Here is a 14,970-nt window from a genome sequence, read left to right as displayed (position 1 = left end):
GCTGGAAACCCTTTCAATAACAGCCCTACAACTTAAAAATAGCTTTGCTTTTGTAGCATTAGAATCAACAGGCATTGTCCTGGCTTCAGAAAAGAATAACTGATGAACTATTGTTTGTTAAATGTTGCTAACATACTTGAGTAGAAGCAAAATGAATCAAATCAGTGCAATGATTACAAGAACAGAAAGACTTCAATCCCAGAATCTGCATTTATAAAGAAACAATTTTATGTACAATTCACAGCACTGTCCCAATATCAGCATGAAAATATCAAAATGACACACTATATCTGCCTCAACCACCTCCCTTGCTGACTTTTGGACAAAAGGTTTAATAAAAATGGTATAAACAACGATTAAAGCCATAAATTAAAAATAATGATTGCCTCACAGATTTGTTGTATGAAGATTCATTTCATGTGGATAAGGCACCCATGTTACTGGTATGTAATGTAACTATATACATCCCTAAAGCAGGATTACACAATGAAATGGCTAACCAATTACCAATAACAGACAATATGGTTTCCAATAGAAATCATTAACAAGTTACAAATACTAGGCACTGTAACCAGTTTAGATCCAAATGGCAACTGCTTCAACTATCAAACTGTTGACAAGATGCTACCTTAAAATATTTGACATTGAGCGGGCTAAGTAATTTCCATTCAGTATCCACATGGAAGCACTAACTTTCCAGTATCCAGCTAATTTCAAAACACTGAGCTAATATCAAAATACAAATCCTACAAATGCCAGTCTTATGAAGAGATTATAATCTGAACAGACAATTTAATTTCAATTATGACACTACATCATAGGATGCAAATATTTATGCTTTAACCAGTACTAACTGTGAACTGTTGGTAAAGGATTTTACAACAGTGATCTTCGTATTCATTCTTCATTTAATCGTGTCTTTAAAATTGAGCATTTTTAAATCACATGATATTACATTTTTCATGCTAATCGTACTAGAACAGCATTTCCCAGTAACCAAGCTGAATTTGCCTAACCTAGGTTATAAGGAATTTACTAGATTGTACTACCTGTAAACACAAAATTTTATGACAATATTACAAAAGGGTCAATTTTTTAAAAAAAATATTGCATTGATTGCACCGATTTGGCTGCCCATTCTTTACTCCAAGCTTGTTATGTTAGATACGTTGCCCACATATTCCATAGTATCAGCTTGTTGCTTCTACCACCAATAGCATTAGCTATATTAAACCACAAGTTATTTATTGCCAATATGGAACACTGTAAAAAGCATTTAAAGAACCAGGGGTGCAGAAATTAAGTTGCACTGTTTGGGTTCAGTAGCAAGCATCTAAAAATCTTTGTGGAGTAATTTGTGATTGTGACCATAGCAAAATTTGAATCACAAGTTTGACCAGGCAATCCTTTAGAACTATTTCCAGAAAATTCTTCTGATTATTTCACTCCATAGATGCTGCATGACCTGCTGACTTCCTCCAGCATCCACCTTGTACTCCCCTCCCTTCCATCTTCTTATTCTGGCTTCTGCCTTCTTCCTTTACAGACCCAATGAAGGGTCTCAGCCCTAAACATCAGCTGTTCATTTCCCTATATTGAAACCCACACAAAATGCTGAGGAACTCAACAGGTCAGGCAGCTTCAGAGGAATAAGAAAATGGTAAATAAGATTAGAAAGGTAGGCCTCAATTGTACTTGCACCTCAGCCACAAAGCACATCAGGAGCTGAGCAGTCATGAAACAGTGGACCCTGACGCTTTCCCTATTATGGGGGGGGAGAGGGAGATTTCAACCAGGACAGCTTGAAGTCATCTGAACAACTACCACCACATCACCTTTGGAACCAGTGGAGCCAACACACTTGACCACTCTTATACCACCATGAAAAACTTACCATGCAAAACACTTACCAAGCCATCCCTGCCTGCACTTTGGAAAGTTGGATCACCTAGCTGTACTTCTACTTCCATTATACAGGCAGAGACTTACAGACTTCAGCACCAGTGGTGACAACCCAGAAGGGATGGTCAAGAAAGGTGGAGGAGTACTTACAGGACTGTTTTCAGTTGATGGACTGGACAATATTCAGGGATTCATCTTCCAATCTGAATAAATACACCATAGCTGTCACAGACTTCATCAAGACCTGTGTGGATAAGTGTATGCCTTCAAGAACATACTGGACATAACCAAACCAAAAGCTGTGGATGAACTAGGAGATTCATAGTATGCTGAGGGCTAGATCTGTAGCATTCAAGACCGGTGATCCAGAAAAATGCTGGAAGTCCAGGTAAGATCTACGGAAGGTTATTTTGAGAGCGATAAACAATTCTGATTGAGGTTAGAGATACACTGGCTGGGTTTGCAGGCTATTACTTCCTACAAGGTAAAACATCATGAATGGCTGTGATGCTTCACTCACAGACGAACTCAACACCTTTTATGCACATTTTGAAAGGAAGAATAAAAGTGCTCCTGTACAAATCCCTGTAGCATCTGGTGATCCTGTAATCTGTCTGAGACCAATATCACAACGTCTCTCAAGAGCAGGGGTTCCCAACTCCTTGCTTAATGGTATTGATCTATGGCATAAAAAAGGTTGGAAACCCCTGTCTAAGAAGGTGAATCCTTGCAAGGCATTAGGCCCTGATGGTGTACCTGGTAGAGCACTGACAAACCAACTGACATGAGAGTTCAAGGACATCTTCAATATTTCACTGCTGCAGTCAGAGGTTCCCACCTGGTTCAAAAGGGTGACAATCATACCAGTACCTGAGAAGGGCATGATGAGTTGCCTTAATGACTATTATCCAGTTGCATACACATCTACTGCGATGAAGTGCTTTGAGAGGTTGGTCATGCCCAGAATCAATTTCTGCCCAAACAAGAATCTAGACTTGCTGCAACTTGCCTATTGCCACAATAGGTCTGCAGCGGATGCAATACCACTGGCTCTCCATTCAGCCTTGAATCACTTGGATAATAGTAATACCTACATGAAGCTGCTGTTTATTCATTACAGTTCAGTTCTCAACACCATCACACATTTAGTACTAATAAATAGCTCCAAAATCTGGGCCTCTGTACCTCCTTCTGTAATGAGATTCTTGACTTCCTCATTGAGGGACCCCTCTATCCTGATGCTGTGTTCTCTAGTCTTAGACTCTCCTGCAGTAGGCAATATCCTCTCCACGTCCTCTCTATCAAGGCCTTTCACCATTCGATAGGTTTCAATGAGGTCACCCCTCATTCTTCTGAACTCAGTGAATACAGACCCAGAGCTATCAAACACTCTTCATATGACAAGCCATTCCAACCTGGAATCATTTCGTGAAGTTCCTTTGAACCCTCTCCAGTTTCAGCACATCCTTTCTAAGGGGCCCAAAACGACTCACAATACTCTAAGTGAGGCCCACCAGTGTTCTCTAAAGTCTCAACATTACATCCTTGCTTCTATATAAGAAGAGGGACGCCTCACGTCTTAATAAGCTGGTAAGGAAGGCGGGCTCTGTCGTGGGCAAAGTACTGGAGAGTTTAACATCGGTAGCTGAGTGAAGGGCGCTGAGTAGGCTACGGTCAATTATGGAAAACTCTGAACATCCTCTACATAGCACCATCCAGAGACAGAGAAGCAGTTTCAATGACAGGTTACTATCGCTGCAATGCTCCTCAGACAGGATGAAGAGGTCAATACTCCCCAATGCCATTAGGCTTTACAATTCAACCGCCAGGACTTAAGAACTTTTTAAAAGCTATTATTAATGCTTTTTGAGATAGTGATTTAGATGCATATCATATTTTTTTACTGAGTTAAGTATTGTATGTAATTAGTTTTGCTACAACAAGTGTATGGGACATTGGAAAAAAGTTGAATTTCCCCATGGGGATGAATAAAGTATCTATCTATCTATCTATCTATTTCATTAGGAGTTTGAGAAGACATGGTATGTCTTGCATATTTAAAAAGAGGTACCTTGGAGAGCATTCTAACTGTTTGCATCTGGTATGGAGGGGCCTCTGCACAGGATTGGAAAAACCTGCAGTAAGTTGCAAACTCAAGCAGCTTCAACATGGGCACTAGTCTCCCAGGTTTTGAGGACATCTTCCTAAGGTGATGCCTAGAAAAGGTGCATCCATCATTAAGGACCCCCATCACCCAGGAGATGCCCTCTTCTCATTGCTACTGTCAAGGAAGAGTTACAGGAGCCTGAAGACACACACTCAGTGTTTTAGGAAGAGCTTCTTCCCTTCTGCCATCAGATTTCTGAGTGAACATTGAACCCATGTACTCTAGCTCACTTTTTTTCCCTTTTGCTCTTTTTGCAATAGTTATTTAATTTATTTATATATATTTATTGTAATTTATAGTTTTATTATTATGTATTGCAATGTACTGTTGGCACACAACAAATGAATGCAATTGCAAAGCCTGGAGAAAAATGCAAAGTGGTATGAATTTTGAAGTGAGGAACAAAATAAGAGATGACTGTGAGAGGAAGGGCTACAAAAATAGACAGCATAAGCCATGCAATCAAAAGAATTAAGACACTTAGATAATAGTTTTATATTCACAGAAGTGCCTGAAAGTGATACAAGTAGGTTGGTCAACATGACTTCCGATTGAACATAAAAGGAATCCAAATTTAATGCCAAAGGTAAGAGGAAAGTTATTTTGGAGTGAAGATATACACATTCTTCAGCGTGGAGTCATTTATAACCATGATTTCTAAACTAGGATGCCAAAGTTCCAGAAGCTTTAATGATACAAGTAATTTAAGGTTTACCCAATGAAGATAAACCAGTGTGTACTTGCCACGCAAGCTACCCAAGCTGCAAGACTGACAGCATCTCTATAAATCCGTGGAAATCTTCAGCTCTTTAAAGGTTGCAGCCTTTGCCACCGTCATCCATAGCTCAGTTGCTGTATGTGTAGAGCCTGCACATTCTCTCCATGTGGGTTGCTTCCAAGTGCTCTGGTTTTCTCCTGCATCCTGAAGAAGTGCTGGTAAATAAATTAATCACTGCATCCATTAACTGACATGGTCATGTCTCTGGGAGAACAAGTTACATAAGTGTTGAGGAAGGAGGATGAACATGGCTAATGGGACTCGGGATTGCTCAGCTGGCAATCAGCGTAAGCCCAAAAGGCCAGAACACTTCTCTTATGCTGTTAAGACAAGTAGAAGATGAGCACGTACAGTACTGCTATTAAAGTTGCAACCGTATAAAATAATGAAGACTTGACTTAACATGTGGTGGGGTCTGCAGAGCCACTGAATTTTGATATAGCCCTGGAGCTAGAGAACTAAACTGAAACAAACAAAAATCTTACGGAAGAACATCTTTTATTTTCCATCTTGGGGCATTAAGTGTTAAGCTGCCTTTAAAGTGCGTTCCTAAACCACAAAGTTGACAGGCACCGTTAATTTTCACTGCTCTATTTTAAATGCTACAGAAATCTCCAATATCTCTCAATGACTTCAATATGGCTACAAAGCTTTTCACAAATGAACCCCTGCCCACAAAAGAAAGACAGCTATCGAGTACTAGGATATAATTGAGTGCAGCGTCTGTAATGAAATAAGGCCAACCGATGACAAAAAACTCCAAAACTAGAAAAAAAAAATCAAGAAAAAGACTAATTGCAATAGGAAACAAACCAATACTTTTACCTAAGTGGATATTGTTGCACATATCATTAAAGCTTCTTTTCTGTGTTCAATTTTAATCACAAAAGTGTAAAGCAGGTACTGAAATAGACAATCTACAGGTGCCAATGGTGTTCCACTATTGGGCAATACAGTGTAGATCCAAATAAACAAAATGGCAGAAAGATATGACAAGAATCCCAGAAAAGCTGTTAAAATCTTCCTTGGCAGCTGTTGGGAGATTCTTGTCTTTCGATGGCGAAACCAGGCTAATGTCTGCAAATATTTTAAGAAATGGATGCTTAATATACTGTTCGTAATCTGCCAAGTGGAGACACAACTTCTACAGTAGGTAGAAATGGAGATTTGAATACCATTTGAAATAAAAATTCACATCATTTATGTAAAAAATTATTAAAAGGCTTATCACACATTGAAATTGTTAAAACTGTAAATTACAAAAAAGTGGCCAACTAACAAAAGTCTTCTGCTTGAATTTTGCATCTTTATCATTCTTTTTATTTATATTGAGGAAGTGATGGCCTTCTTCAGCAAAAGAGTTTATCCTTGTTGAATTCAAAGCAAATTCTGCTTCGACAGACCAAGCAACTGAAATTACAACCTTTTTGGCAGAGATGTTTTAGTCTTTCCATCACAGTGGTTACAAGGAAATATAACCACCATACCATAGTATGGTGTAAGAGGATGAATGACGCTTTTACCTGGATATTGGAGCTCTCTATCACCAGATTTGAGAAAGAAGACTTCAGTTTTCTTTGCAATGTGAACAATGAGGAGAAAATAATGTCATTTCTCAGTGTTCATTAATACACAAAAGCACTTTAAGAACTTAAATCATTATTTGCAAATTCAGCTTTTCATTTGGGTATTGGACCCCTTGCAGAAATAAGAGGATGCAGAATTATGAATTTCCCAGTCCTCCAAAAATATTCACTGTGACAGGTACTTCCACGAAAATGGATATCAAAACTTCTGGCCTGTTAAAGGACTAAATGTTTGTTTATATGCAACCAGGGTCACTTTGCCCTCTCCAGCCTCCTATTTATAAGAATACAGCTACAAAGAATTTGTAATGAAAATTCACAATAAACTCAATGCACACAATGATTTCTATAAATTTGCTGTTGACATTTTCATGTCATATGCACAGGGATTCAGAGTAAGATGGTACAGGCTGCATGGAACAGGCAAAGGTGGCTTTGATACATCAAGGTCTGAAATTATGTGCATATATACCAATAGATGCTACATGAGTTGACGTGGTTGTTAAGAAGGTGTATGGAATCTTGCTCTTCATTAGTCAGGGGACTGACTTTAAGAGCCGTAAGGTAATGATGCAGCTCTATAAAACCCTGGTTGGACTACACTTGGAATATTATGTTCAGTGTAGAAGCTTAGAGAGAGTGCAGAGGAGATTTACCAAGATGCTGCCTGGACTAGAGGACATGTCTTATGAAGATAGATTGATCAAGCTCAGGATTTTCTCTTTGGAGCAAAGGAGGATGAGAGGTGACTTGACAGAGATGTACAAGATGATGAGGCATAGATAGAGTGAATGGCCAGAGATTTTTCCTGGGGTGGAAATGGCAAATACAAAGGGGCATATTTTTAAAGTGATGGGAAGGAAGTACAGGGGGAATGTCAGAGGTGAATTGTTTACACAGAGAGTGATGGGAGTGTGGAATGCCCTGCCAGGGGTGTGGTAGAGGGAGATATATTAGTGGCATTTATGAAACTCCTAGTTAGGCACATGGACGAGAGAGAAATAGAGGGCTACACAGGAGGGAGGGTTAAACTGATCTTAGAGTAGGCTAAAAGGTTGGCACAACATTGTGGGTCAAAGGTGATGTGCTATGTTGTATTGTTCAACGTGTACCAATGAAACTATTATTGATACGCCTATGTCAAGTCTAAACAAGTGAGCTTTCCTTTGGAAAGGTGGAGACAGTTGCCCAAGGAGCTTCAAAAATTTTTCACCATATAACTTTGCAACAAAATTAACAAATAAAGGCAAACTTTATTTGTAAATAGCCTATACTGTGTTGTAATTTTGCATGTTGAAACAAAATAATAATACTATTGATAGTTAGAAAGTCATCTTGAGAGAACCACTGAATTACATTAGTTAATGGAGGAGGTATGATTTAATCAAACTAGACCCTAAGTTACTCTGAGCTCAGCTAAGGATAATGGTGTGAAATTATAACAATAGCTCAAGGAATTGCAAAAAAAAGCATATTACAAAAACTTATTTAATAAACACTATAGGCAGCTCCAGCTGCTCACATTTGTACAAAAACCAAGTCCAAAAAAAAAGGTAAAGAATTTCGAAGTGTCTAGAAAAAGTTGCCAAGTCATCAAGATTCACTCTCGTTCTTATTCGTATTTTTGTCAGGGTCATCCTCTGATTCTTTCTCATCTTGCTGTTGCTTCTTCCAGAGCTTGGCCATAGCGAGCAGCTTGAGGTTTGGCTGATTGGCAGCATCTTCTGGGAAAATGTAGTCGTAATATTCCTCCCAGCCAGCATCTGACTAAATTAAGAAAATAATAGGGAGATATTGTTTGATTAAACCACAAGATTCATCATACTTCTGCCACTAGACTTTCAAATAACCTAACTACTTCTGTATTTTGTTTTTAAGATGTTAAGTCTTCCTAGAATTAAACAGCTCCAACAACCATATCAGCAAGTAAGATAAATCAGAAGTTTTCAAATTTGTAGATCCATGACAGTTGTTGGGAGAAAAACAACTTAGGGACATGAATCATTAACCAATTGAAAACAAACAGGAAAACCCCAGCAGAGGGCAGTTCAATAAAACATGATCTGACTGATGTGAGCAAGTTGTTAATTTCTTGGACCAAACAACTTAAAGCAGAGAATACCAAAACTGTGTAAACAGACAAGGATCAAGTGCACATTCTTAAAAACAGCTTACAAATTGGCAAAAGTTTTTAAAATGTTCATGTCAACCATTTGGCAAGCTTGGGGTTCTTGAAAGTTTCAACTACAAAAAAATATATATATTTAAATTGTCACAAGTCATTTATACTCAGAAAGCTAAATTTGTTAAAATTTTGCTGAAAAATAAAATGGTTAAATGGCCAATAAAATGCAAGATGTATTTACTTCAAAAAATAAAATGCATTTCATATTACCCAATGTTTATCAATATGAAAGTTTTCCACCTTACTTCAAAAGATATGTTTAAGAATTTGAATGGCTACTAGTTAACTGTCAAAGGAATAAACGTTAAAAGATGATTGCACATTAACTTTTTTGTTATTTTAGTAAAAGTAAATTTGTCTGTTTTGACAACAGTTCTTACTCCATCTTCTGTCTGCAACTTCCTCCTCTTTTTGACGCGTTCTGGCATGAGATTTTGAACTCTGTTCTGTGATGAATCTGTGCCAAATTCAGCCTCAAAGTCCCTCCAGGACTCCAAGAACATGAGTCGCTCTTCTTTCTCCTCACAATTTCGCAAAGACCGGTTGGCATCCTCATAGATCTGTCGACATCTAGATATGCGTTCAGGTGCATCCACTGAAAGTTCAAACTGAACATAACTAATCCATACCTGTTGAAAAGAAAGATATAGAATTTCAAATCACATCAATAACTGCATGGGTAATTACTTCCATTCCTTCACAGTCATATATAATACAATTTATATTGAGAAGCAGGTGAATCAGCAGAGAGCAAGCAACATAGCTGAGAATTAAAACAATAATTAACAATCAAATTCAAATGGTGTCAACCCTCAGTTTATACTTGTTTTTAAAGCAAAATTAGACAATAGACAATAGGTGCAGAAGTAGACCATTCGGCCCTTCAAGCCTGCACCACCATTTTGAGATCATGGCTGATCAACTACTATCAATACCCGGTTCCTGCCTTGTCCCCATATCCCTTGATTCCCCTATCCATAAGATACCTATCTAGCTCCTTCTTGAAAGCATCCAGAGAATTGGCCTCCACTGCCTTCTGAGGTAGTGCATTCCAGACCCCCACAACTCTCTGGGAGAAGAAGTTTTTCCTTAACTCTGTCCTAAATGACCTACCCCTTATTCTCAAACCATGCCCTCTGGTACTGGATTCTCCCAGCATCTGGAACATATTTCCTGCCTCTATCTTGTCCAATCCCTTAATAATCTTATATGTTGCAATCAGATCCCCTCTCAATCTCCTTAATTCCAGCGTGTACAAGCCCAGTCTCTCTAACCTCTCTGCGTAAGACAGTCCGGACATCCCAGGAATTAACCTCGTGAATCTACGCTGCACTTCCTCTACAGCCAGGATGTCCTTCCTTAACCCTGGAGACCAAAACTGTACACAATACTCCAGGTGTGGTCTCACCAGGGCCCTGTACAAATGCAAGAGGATTTCCTTGCTCTTGTACTCAATTCCCTTTGTAATAAAGGCCAACATTCCATTAGCCTTCTTCACTGCCTGCTGCACTTGCTCATTCACCTTCAGTGACTGATGAACAAGGACTCCTAGATCTCTTTGTATTTCTCCCTTACCTAACTTTACACCATTCAGATAATAATCTGCCTTCCTGTTCTTACTCCCAAAGTGGATAACCTCACACTTATTCACATTAAACGTCATCTGCCCACTCACCCAGCCTATCCAAGTCACCCTGAATTCTCCTAACATCCTCATCACATGTCACACTGCCACCCAGCTTAGTATCATCAGCAAACTTGCTGATGTTATTCTCAATACTAGATGCAATACAAGCAATACAAGCTTGTATTGCAATACAAGCTGCAATACTAGATTGCAAGTCATGCACGTGCCAATATTAAGGAGATTCTGTGTCTTTAATTTGATATCCAGGAAACAAACACTACTATTGCTTTACCCTAAATCCTTTAACACTTGACAAATCAACACATCAACACTCACATAATTAGATCACTTTTTCATTACACTGTATGGAAATGTTAATGGAGCCAAACATTTTTGTAAAACCTGTTACCATCCAGAGTCGTGATAATAATAAAAGCAGGGACATTGCAAATATTTTGCACTGGCATGTAACAAATCAATTATTTTAAGTACGAAGCGTCTTTGGAACTTGTATAATTGTTAACTGCCAAAATAGTCTTCTTGATGTTACTGGCTTACTTTAACATGTTGAGTACGTTGAAGTAGACGTCTGTAAAGGTTTCTTGTCCTTTCATATTCCTCCTGTTCAATTTCAAAGTCAATGTACGACTTCCAAAGCACCTGAAAAATAGCAAATTCCACAAAATTATCCAACTTGTAGATGGTATTGATTTTATTATAGAAGTTAACATTCAAGTTAACATCCAAATTGCAGACTGCAGGAAGACTTGGTTTCCTTATAACCTACAATGAAATAAAAGGTGGATATGTCTTATATTAAAAAATGCCAACTCAGCATAGTTTTAATGGGATGAATTTTAAAGCCTTTATAAAATAAATTTAACGTTCACCATAATATAAACAAAATTGAAAACAGTCAATGATCCAATTTAGTTTTCTGCTGCCGAAATATGAAGGTGATTAATAGTTCATCAAAAGGAGCGTAGAGAGAATTTCTTTCAAATGATAAGAATATTGAAAAAATTAACATGAGAGCAAATGGTTGAAAAATTCCAGTTCTTTCAATATCACCTGCAACATCTTTTTTTCCATTGTAGAAGCCTGCCCCTCCTATAAAACTATTCACATTCAAGAATATACAAGATTCTGATATTATAACAGAAGATGGAAACTCTCAGGTCAAGCAGCAATTGAAGAAGCAGTTGTTATATACAGGTTGAAGACACTTTAACAGAATCGATCAAAAGAGAAAATAAGCTCATTTTAAACTGCAAAGACAGAGGGGGAGGGATGGGTATGACAAAGGGAATATCTCTTAATAGCAAGTGGCCAGGCTATCAATGGAGATATGTTTCTCAAGTTAGCTGCTTGATAGGTTAATGAAGAAAAACAGAGAGAAAAACACAGATGGAACATAAATGCTGTTAAATGGAAAAATGTAGGAAATGCCCATTTCTGAGTGAGTCACGGTGCACTACAACACAGAAACAGGCACTTCAGCCTATCTAGTCTGTGATACAAACATTAATCAAGTTCCCCAAGGTGGATGAATTTGATATTGACTCATGAAGACTACAATGTGCCCACTGGAAAATGAGGTGCTGTTCTGCAAATTTACATTGCCACATTACAAAAGTGCAGGTGGCCATAGACATAGCAGAGTGGGATGGAGAACTAAAGTTCCAGGCAAATGGAAGCTTGGGATCCCTCCTGCAAGCTGAAAGCAATCATCCAACCTGTGCTTGGTTTTTCCAACGTACAGGAGACTACACTGAATGCAATGCATTAGTTCAGAAGTACCTGTGATTCACTGCACCAGATAGCACTACTGTTTTGTTCAGTCCTTCCCACCTGGATGATGGGAAGCAGTGAATGAACAGATGCTGCACCTCCACTAGTTACATGGCAAAGTGTTGTGAGAAGTGCAAGTGTTGAAAGAGAAAGAAAAGCAGACCACAGCCATGAAGGATTTCTTCAAATTACAGGAGTGGAAGGAAAGAGCACAATGAGTTTATGCAATTTTGAAAATTTCTGAATGCATTTTTTAAATAAACTAAGAAGCCTAACTACTGGCCTATATTTTCTAAATGTCATATAGAATGCTCACAGGCCTCTGGTTTATTTTGTGAAATTCATTTAATAAATCTAAGTGCACCAGCTTGCTCTTAAATAAATTGAGAAAGATTGCTGAAAAGTAAAATTTTAAATAAAATTATATTGTTAAGTGCATTTTGATTGTGCTGGTTCATAATAAACATGATGGCAACTTCCAAATGAATTGGGCTGAAATTCAAATAGTACAGAAAACTTAATAGTTTAATTTATTGTTCTTAAAGTTGAAATACATCATAAGTTGTCCCTGATGACCACACCTGCAATAGGTGCATCCAGCTGCAGCTCCTATCAGACCGAGTTAGGGAATTGGAGCAGGAGCTGGATGAACTACGGATCATTCGGGAGGCAGAGGCAGAGATAGATAAGAGTTATCAGGAGATAGTCACACCGAAAAGACAGGAGGTAGGCAAATGGGTGACAGTCAAGAGAGGCAGGGGGAGCAGACAGAGAGAGAAGAGAACCCCTGTGGCCGTTCCCATCAAAAATAAGTATACCGTTTTGGATACTGTTGGTGGGGATGACCTACCAGGAACAAGCTGCAGTAGTCCTGTCTCTGGCACTGAGGTTGGACCCTCGACTAGGAAGGGGAGGAGGGAAGAGAAGAGAGCGGTATTGATAGGGGATTCTATAGTCAGGGGGGCGGATAGGAGATTTTGTGGGGAAGAGCGGGAGTCTCGGATGGTATGTTGCTTCCCTGGTGCCGGGGTCCGAGACATCTCAGATCAGGTGCAGGTTATTCTCGAGAGGGAGGGCAAGAATCCAGATGTTGTGGTCCATGTAGGGACCAATGACGTGGGTAGGATGAGTGAGGGGGTCCTGCGTAGGGAGTTCAGGGAGTTAGGTGCGAAGCTGAAGAGCAGGACCTCCAGGGTAACAATCTCAGGATTGCTACCTGTGCCACGTGCGAGTGAGGAAAGGAACAGAAAGATTATAAAGATTAATACATGGCTGAGAGGATGGTGCAGGAGGGAGGGCTTCAGGTTTGTAGATAATTGGGCTTTGTTCCAGGGAAGGTGGGATCTGTTCCGAAGGGACGGTTTACACCTGAACTGGAGTGGTACTAACATTCTTGCAGGGAAGTTTGCTAGTGCTTCTTGGGGGGGGGGGGGGGGGGTTTAAACTAAATTTGCAGGGGGCGGGGATCCAGAATGTGAGAGAGGATAGCGAGAGGAAGAATAAAGGACAGGTGGGGACTACACGGATCCGGAATATTAAGTGTGTAGTAGAGAAAGGTGAGGCGGAACAAGTGATAAGGAGGACACATGTACAGAGGGATGGTCTGACGGAACATGGAGTTAAATGTGTTGAAAGAATAAGTAAATTTAAGAAGGACAACAAGATTCTAGGGGCGTATAGCCCGATGGGAGTTCGGGGAGCTGGGTTAAGCACAATAGGCAGTGATTCAAACAGAGAGAGGAGAAATGGGCTAAAAATTCTATATCTGAATGCACAAAGTGTCAGGAATAAGGCGGATGAGCTTGAAGCCCAGATGCGAATGGGTAACTATGATGTTGTTGGGATAACGGAGACATGGCTGTAGGGAGATCAGACCTGGGAAATGAATGTACAAGGGTATACGTGCTATCGTAGGGACAGAAATGTGGGCAGAGGGGGTGGGGTGGCCCTGTTGGTGAGGAATGAGATTCAGTCCTTTGCAAGGGGGGACATAGGGTCAGGAGAAGTAGAGTCTGTGTGGATAGAACTGAGGAACAATAAGGGCAAAAGGACCCAAATGGGTGTTGTCTACAGGCCATCAAACAGTAGCATGGATATTGGGTGCAAGTTGAATAGGGAGTTAACATTGGCATGTGGCAAAGGTAATGTTGCAGTAGTTATGGGGGATTTCAACATGCAGGTGAACTGGGAGTATCAGGTTGGTGCTGGACCACAGGATAGGGAGTTTGTAGAGTGCCTATGGGATGCATTCTTGGAACAGCTTGTACGAGAGCCGACCAGGGACAAGACTATTCTGGATTTAGTGTTATGTAATGAACAGGATTTGATAAGCGATCTTGCAGTAAAGGAGCCATTAGGAGGTTGTGATCATAATATGATAAGTTTTTATCTGCAATTTGAGAAGGATAAGGGCAGCTCGGAGGTGTCAGTGTTGCAGTTGAACAGGGGAATCTATGGAGCCATGAGGGAGGAGCTGGCCAAAGTTGACTGGACGGATAGTCTAGCAGAAAAGACAGTGGAACAGCAATGGCAGGTATTCTTGGGAATAATGCACAAGGTGCAAAATCAGTTCATCACCCAGAGAAGGAAGGATTCAAAGGGGGGAAAGGGGCCACAGTTGTTGACAAAGGAAATCAGAGATTGCATAGCATTAAAAAAAAGGAAGTATGACAGAGCTAATGTGAGTGGGAGGACGGATGATTGGGAAGTTTTTAAGGAACAACAGAACTTAACTAAAAAGACAATACGGGGAGAAAAAAATGAGGTACGAACGCAAGCTAGCCAGGAATATAAAGGAAGATAGCAAAAGCTTTTTTAGGTATGTGAAGAGAAAGAAGATAGTTAGGAACAATGTTGGGCCCTTGAAGAATGAATTGAGTGAAATTGTTATGGGAAACAGAGAAATGGCAGAAGAATTTAATGAGTACTTTAGAT

At 39.6% G+C, this 14,970-nt stretch overlaps 1 protein-coding gene across 1 annotated transcript in view; it reads right to left on the bottom strand.

Moving 5' to 3' along the window:
• Window positions 1–206: 206 nt before the first annotated feature.
• The window catches only part of crnkl1 (crooked neck pre-mRNA splicing factor 1), a 55,075-nt gene continuing 40,311 nt past the window's right edge, over window positions 207–14,970 (bottom strand). Inside the window, exons 12-14 of the mRNA XM_073051387.1 lie at window positions 10,804–10,905; window positions 8,999–9,247; window positions 207–8,200 (exon numbers count right to left, since the gene is read on the bottom strand). Coding sequence (XP_072907488.1) covers window positions 8,027–8,200; window positions 8,999–9,247; window positions 10,804–10,905 — 525 coding nt within the window. The 3' untranslated portion in view covers window positions 207–8,026. The remainder of the gene's footprint in view (window positions 8,201–8,998; window positions 9,248–10,803; window positions 10,906–14,970) is intronic.

Source organism: Hemitrygon akajei, chromosome 7 (genome assembly GCF_048418815.1).
Source record: "Hemitrygon akajei chromosome 7, sHemAka1.3, whole genome shotgun sequence".
Lineage (NCBI taxonomy): Eukaryota > Metazoa > Chordata > Chondrichthyes > Myliobatiformes > Dasyatidae > Hemitrygon > Hemitrygon akajei.
The sequence above is the reverse complement of the archived record's forward strand: the minus strand, read 5'-3'. Positions and strand labels throughout refer to the sequence as shown.